This window comes from Chenopodium album, chromosome 11 (assembly GCF_948465745.1).
Source record: "Chenopodium album chromosome 11, dcCheAlbu1.1, whole genome shotgun sequence".
Classification (NCBI taxonomy): Eukaryota; Viridiplantae; Streptophyta; class Magnoliopsida; order Caryophyllales; family Amaranthaceae; genus Chenopodium; species Chenopodium album.
Genome location: NC_137844.1, coordinates 26,629,014 through 26,636,391, shown reverse-complemented (window position 1 = coordinate 26,636,391; position 7,378 = coordinate 26,629,014). Strand labels below are relative to the sequence as shown.

The window sequence follows — 7,378 nt, the reverse complement described above, 5'->3', positions numbered from 1 at the left end:
ATCAAAAGCTTGTATTATAAAAAAGAATGAGCCAAAGGTTGTATTTATTTTGGCAATTTTTCCTATAATATATAAGAGATCTTGTTCTACTAATTCATCTAATTTATCCCATTAAAGTCTTTACATATATATACATATATATATATATATATATATATATATATATATATATATATGTGTGTGTGTGTGTGTGTGTGTGTGTGGACTGCTAAACAACACCCACATTTTTATTGAAATCGGCCACATTTTTATGTAAACTTCCAACATTACCCTTTTCTTCCTCTCTCTCCTAACACAACCACCATCGCCCGTCACCACCATTGCACCGTCGCCACCACCGCCAACATGACGGACAGTGATAGCGGCAGGCCGTGTACTCCGCCGGATCCACTTCGCGAGGTAATTTATTTTCACCGGAACTCAAACCGCCCAAAAAAAAGGTTCACCATGGTCAAATCGGGCAAACCGGGCGGTTAGACCGTGGTCAAACCGGGCGGTCCAACCACGGTCAAACCGTGTAGTCCAGGCGGTTTGACCATTTTAAATAAGACAAAATTGAATTTTTGGTGGGTTTTGTTTTTGTTAAACCGCCCGGTTTGCCCGGTTTGTTTTTTTTTTTATTAATATTGTTTTTATTATTATTATTATTATTATTATTATTATTATTGTTGTTGTTGTTGTTGTTGTTGTTATTATTATTACTATTACTATGATTATGATTGTGATTATGATTATTATTGTTGTTATGATTATGATTATTATTATTTTGATTATTATTTTAAAAATACTTTGTTGGGATGTTTAATAGGCATCACTGCCGAATTATGGTAGCGATGGCATCGACTACAGTTCATATTTTATAACGTCAATGATCTTCCCGACTTTTGAAGAAGCATTTGAATGGGCACAAAACATTTCCATATGTTACGGCTTTTTCCTTACAAAGTCTTCGTATAAGAAACAACGAGATGGTCGACCGGTCAAGTATCTTAAGTGCGATCGTGGCCATAGAAACACAACCGAAGATAGAGATATGGAGAATGATGTACGGAATAACACGAAAAGAAAGGGTGTTAAGTGTCCATTTCGTATCAAGGTCACATGTATGGTGGACGATCAAGGGTGGAAAATCATTCCTTCATCAGGTTTGCATGGCTTGCATAACCACCCAATGATGGTATATCGAGAGGGTCATCGGCAAGTGAGTGTTCTAAGTCCGGCTGCGAAGCAATTGGTTAGTCAAATGAGTTCAGCATGTGCTAAACCTAGTCACATAATGGCGGCAGTGAAAGATGTGTTTCCCACTGAGAACCCTAACATGAGACACGTCTACAATTTCAGAAGTTGTGTTAGGGTTGATGCTAGTGAAGGGAGAGATGTCGTCAACCAGTTCCTTCACTTGGCCAATGAGCGTAAATACGTTAGTTGGGTAGCTGCTGACCCCGACACACGTGTTTTCACCCAAGCCTTTTATGGCACATCCAGAGATGGCGAATATGTTACGAACATATCCACATGTCATAAGGATGGATTCCACTTACAAGACAAACAGATACAACATGCCGTTTTTCGAGATTGTTGGGATCACACCGACAAATCAAAACTTTTTGATCGCGTATGCTTTAATGAAGACAGAGTCCTATGAGAGTTACAAGTGGGTCTTGGAGAAATTGAAGTTCTATATAGGTTTTGAAGTGACTCTTAAGGTGATACTAACTGATCGAGAGTTGGGACTTATGAAGGCGGTGAAAGAGATATTCCCAAACACAGCTCACTTGCTATGTAGGTGGCACATCAACAAAGATGTGTTGGCCAAGGTATACCATTTGTGTAAGAAAGACATGGTGATTGCCGAGAAATTTAGGAATGGGAGGTCGTCAAAAATCATGAATGCAACAACTGAGGATGAATATGAATTTGAGTTGCAACAAATGAAGGATACTTGGGGAAGGTCAAAGCATACCATTGTGGATTATGTGGAAAAAACTTGGCTTGTGCACAAGAACAAGTTTATTCCGGCTTGGACAAATAAGGTGGTGCACTTTGGCAACGTGAACACGTGTAGGGTGGAGAGTGAACATTCTGTGCTTAAACAGTGGCTCGGAAGTTCCAAAGGGTCAATGGATTCTATCTTCAACCATGTACACCGCGGCACTGAGGGTTTGCTTATTCAAATTTGTCATCATTTGGAGGACTCCAGACGACGAATTGGAGTGGAGTATAGGGGAATGCCCTTGCACAATCTCAGTGGCTATGTTTCCTTCCATGCTCTCAAAATTCTTAAGCAGGAGGTGAACAGGATGAGAGAGTTATCTGATGATGTGTACGAGCGTTGTGGTTGTGCGATGTTGATGACACACGGACTCCCATGCGCTTGTACTATACACACCTCGATTCAGGGTGGTACGGGGTTGTATTTGGATCAGGTCCATCTTTTTTGGAAAACCCTAGTCATTGGAGACAGTGTTGACATTCCTATCTTTGAGGATGAGTTGGAACAGGACACGACACAATTTAGATCCCTGGTTAATGAGGTACTACTTCGTGATGCCAGTTTTGTGCGAAGTGTGAACCGAGTGTTGTTTGCGGAGCTTTACCCTGAAGATGTAGATTATGAAGAGCCCTAGATAAATGAGACTACCAGGGGTCGACCACAAGGCCAACAGTGGTCCTCATCTACCAGGCGTGATCCAAGTGGCTTCGAGCATATTCCGGGCGGTCGTAGTCGTGGTCGTGGGCGAGGTCGCGGCCGAAGTAGGGGTCGTGCTACTTCTACATCTAGCTTCGGACGTGGTCGATCACAATCATCAGTAAATATGGAAACGCCTTCTGGTATATGCTTTATTATTATTATTATTATTGTTATTATTATTATTATTTTTATTATTATTATTATTATTGTTGTTGTTGTTGTTGTTGTTACTTGCTATTATTATTATTATTATTATTATTATTATTATTATTATTATTATTACTTGCTATTATTATTATTATTGTTGTTGTTGTTGTTAATATGTTTTACATTTAATTAATTCTTTTGGGATTTAATTAGTGCGGACGTTGTCGGGTTTTTATAATGCTAAAATACTTTCCTGGTCATTATTACAGGTAGTCAGATGAACATCGATGATTTTTTATACGTCGATCAGTTTCCGAAATTCATGTCGCCGTTCTTGGAAGGTTGGCTTGACCTGATAGGTGACGGAAATTGCGGATTTCGATGTGTTGCAGATTTCTTTTTGGGTGACCAGGAGCAGTGGATGTTGGCCAGGACTATGGTTGCAAACGAGGTTGTCGTGCATCCTAACTTTTACTCTCAAATTTATGCTGATCAACTGGAGAACGAGGTTCGTCGTATCAGATGGACTGGTGGGAGATGCACAAGTAAACATTGGATGGTAGTGTTTCAGGACTTGTTTCCGATCGCTAACCTATTCAACACTGCCATTATGCTTTTCGGTGCTGGCATAGATGGAATAGGTGTGTATCCATGCATCACTGTGCTACCATGGAGTACCTCGTCCACTGCCACGGGCCCATATGAGTGCATCGCCTCCTGAACAAGCCAAGACGTATCCGAGTCTCGAGAACCACGAGACCTACGAGTACGGCCGGTGCTCGAAGTCGTAGTCGTAGAACACACAAACCTCCCTCCTCTACCTTTCCTCACGAAAATCCCAGACGACGACTCCCCGTGCTCGAATCCTCCTCGCCCACTCTCGGAAGTCGTGGCATCTTCCGTGTCATCATGATCAGAATCATAATCATCCATGACCTGATCTAGCTCGTGCTGAGCATCCGAAGGCCAATCCAGGACATCATCCGCCGTGCGAGAAGCTGCCCTCTCCCTCCTAACAGAAGCATCAACACCACGAGATCGAGTATGTCGAGGACCCGATCCTTCGACACGTGTGAACTCGATATTTAGCCTTCTAATGGTTTGTGGCTATTATTTAATAAAAAAATGTAATACAAATACTTAATACTCAATTCTATAAATCTAATTAATATTCACTAATAATAAAAAATTACATTATTTTATTTTCCTAAACATAAATATAATTTATAATCACTTAAAATAAACAATTACATTATTTTATTTTCCTAAACATAAATCTAATTAATATTCACTAATAATAAACAATTACATTATTTGATTTCCTAAACATAAACATAATTAATATTCACTTAAAATAAACAATTACATTATTTGATTTCCTAAACATAAATCTAATTAATATTCACTAATAATAAACAATTACATTATTTGATTTCCTAAACATATTTCTAATTAATATGCACTTAAAATAAACAAATATATAATTTTATTAATATGCAAAATAAATATATAATTAAATTAATTTTTTTTAATTACGTAAACCGCCCAAGTTAGACGGTTTCACCCAGGCAATACGGTTTGACCATGGACAAACCGCCCAGGAAATACAGTTTGACCATGGTCAAATCGCCCAAACTATACGGTTGAACCATGCTCAAACCGTATACGATGGGCGGTTTGACCACGGTTAAACCGTATTGCCTGGGCGGTTTGATCACGGTCAAACCGTCTAACTTGGGCGGTTGTACCACGGTTGAATCGCCCAGACAGGGCGGTTTGTGTACTTTTCTGGCGAAAAAAAATATACCTGCTCCTCCCGGGCTGCGTCCTCCTCCCTCGCGCTTGCTGCGTTCCTCGACCGTGGCATTCTCGGCAGTTATGGGCGGTGGTGGTGGCGATATTGAAGTGGTGGACCTTGTGGTGGTGGTTGCAATGTGCGGTGGTGGTGGTGATTTAAGGTGGTGAATGTTGTTTTGCGGCAGTAGCGGCGGCAATAGTGGTGTTGGTTGGTGGTGGTGGTGATTTTAAGTTTTCTTGAGAGGTTTTAAGTGAGGAGAGAGAAAGAGGTGATGTTAGAGAGTGAAAGAGAGAAAGAGTTTAGGATTTTGAGTAGGGGTAAGAACGTAAATTCATTCCTAATTTGTGGGCGATTTTGATAAATATATATATATATATATATATATATACATACATACTTTTCGTAACTAAATGATTGAAAAGCATATGCTTCAATCACATTATCAAGGTGCCCCAATTAATCTCTTTTATAACAAAACGTTTGAAAAATATCAATATTTTAACAAACATTTATCATCTATTGCTTTTGTGAATCATAATATCGATTAAACTAATTTAAAATATATATTTTCTCAAAAATCTCTATAGAGAGAGAGAGAGAATTTACATTGGTTATACATTTAATGTGTATTTGATACTTGATTTACAAATTAGGAGATATACTTGTATTCTTCCCAAATTGCCCTTATTTTTGCATGTAAGACAAAAGTGTATCAAAATGCAATTAAAACCATAAAAAAATATTCCAATATATATTAAGGTATTACATGTTTAATATGAAGAAACATAAATTAAATCTAAGTTCATAAAAGGATTTCATAACTAAGTATCATAAATTAAAAACTATTCAACAATCCCCATAGAAAACAACGAAAACTAACTTACATATCACATAGTTCTTAACTTAATTAATTAGAAAAAAACATCAATGGAAAATATTCTTTCATTATTAAAACTTCTCTAGTTCAGATGCTTCATATATGCGAGCCATAGTCGCGTATATCATCCTTGTTGTCAACGCTTTCGACATCTGCATGATTGTCTAATGCCTCATCTTAAGGACATTCTCTCAGCAAACGTAATAACTAAAACACATAACGATAAGTTGATAAGTGCACATTCAGTCAACAACAATACAAATAAGTTAAATTTTGTAAAGGACGTTGAAAATAACCTCAACATAAGGTTCAAGGTGCATCTTTAGAGCTTCATGCCCCTGCTTAACTCTCACAAATGCAGCATATAATCTAACAGAAAAATGCTTTGTTAAGAGCTATAATATTCTTCATTGTTTTGATAAATTTAAAAGTAAGGTTAAATTAGACTATAACCTATCAAATCTTTTTGCCCTGAAAATGTCGAACATCTCTTCAATGATCGTGTTAAACTTTGCCTTTCCCATACTGCATATAAGAAAGTAATTTGTCTTATAGTGATTACAAACAATAGAATAATAATTTTCTTAAGTCTCTAAATAATAGATTACACTTGAATAAGCTTCATCATTTATAATAAGTTCGTCTCTACATGATTTAGAAAATAACCAATTATTTTGTGAATTTGTAACATTTTAAATCGTAATGGAACCAAATATTTAGGAAATGGGGTGAATAAAAGTTAAAGGCACGCTATAAGAAATGCATAAGTTTGAAAGTATAATTAATAAGTTGCCACTTACGTAGCACTGCCTCCTTTCAATTTTAGAATCAAACGTTTCACATTTACAAGATCTAATGATCTGGAGTTTCTGCAAAAAAAAAAAATAATAATAATAATGATAACAAATGTACATTAATATTTGAAAAATATATCCATTAAAAATTCAAAAACCAATACATACAAAAGGATGGAGTATATGAAATAATATGATTAGGCAATATTTGCAAAAATTAAAAGAAATACAAGAAAGCATAAATAAGAAAGACAAGAAAGCATAAATAAGAAACAATTTTTAATTACATGAGTTCCAAATCATTCATGTAGGCTACTGACGAAGGAAAGTATGCAGTAATGATATTCTCGACAAAATTAGGCTGAGTATCTTCTAGCGACTCCACTTGTAAAAAGAATTCATCCACAATCCCCTGCATGTTAGAACTGGATACTTAATATCTTATGGTAAAGCGCATAGAATTGTTTAAAATCTAAGCGAGTCTAATTTTGTTCATAAATCCATAAATTGAAATTTATTATGATACCATTTATTTCAAATTCATTTTTCATTATATGATTTGTTAGATCAAGAATAAGTTAAAAATTTAAAAGCGGTATTGTTAGTTGACTAATAATAGGAAAAAGTGGAAAGACCCCTTAAGTAAGGCTTTACTTCGATTAAATAAATAACATTGTCACAACATATTTGAATTATATTATTATATATTATAATAGAAAACATATTAATGCTCTCTTTCCCTCTTTCACATCTTTTTCCTTTTCCTTCCGGTCCCCTTCCTTCTACACATTTTATTTCTGGTTTTTTTTTATCTTTATCTCCCAATTTCAATATTTTTTTTATCAAATCTTTAATTCATCATATGCTAGTGTGTCAAAATCTTCATCTTTCATCTATCCTTAACAATTATATTAAATTAAAAAAAACTATTAAATTAATAAAATAATTTATCACACAAGCGAAAAACAAATCTATCCTTAAAAATAAAAATAAAAAAAATAAAAAATAAAAAATAAAAAAAAGAGAGAGAGAGAGAGTAGGTTATCCTTAAGAGATTAATTAACTACTAA

The 7,378-nt window shown here is 35.7% G+C and overlaps 2 protein-coding genes across 2 annotated transcripts; one reads left to right on the top strand and one right to left on the bottom strand.

Annotated features, from left to right (window-relative positions):
• The first annotated feature begins 1,487 nt into the window (after window positions 1-1,487).
• Window positions 1,488-2,627, top strand: LOC145566489 (protein FAR1-RELATED SEQUENCE 7-like). Its single transcript, XM_081625895.1, has one exon. The coding sequence runs from the start codon at window positions 1,488-1,490 to the stop codon at window positions 2,625-2,627; it is 1,140 nt and encodes a 379-aa protein (XP_081482021.1).
• Window positions 2,628-5,691: 3,064 nt separating this feature from the next.
• LOC145568766 (histidine-containing phosphotransfer protein 4-like) lies at window positions 5,692-6,795 on the bottom strand. Its single transcript, XM_081628176.1, has 5 exons — window positions 6,596-6,795; window positions 6,315-6,383; window positions 5,968-6,039; window positions 5,811-5,883; window positions 5,692-5,721 (listed from the first exon to the last, which is right to left on the bottom strand). Exons 1-5 carry the CDS (start codon window positions 6,724-6,726, stop codon window positions 5,692-5,694), a joined length of 375 nt encoding a protein of 124 aa, XP_081484302.1. The 5' UTR covers window positions 6,727-6,795.
• Between the last annotated feature and the right edge of the window lie 583 nt (window positions 6,796-7,378).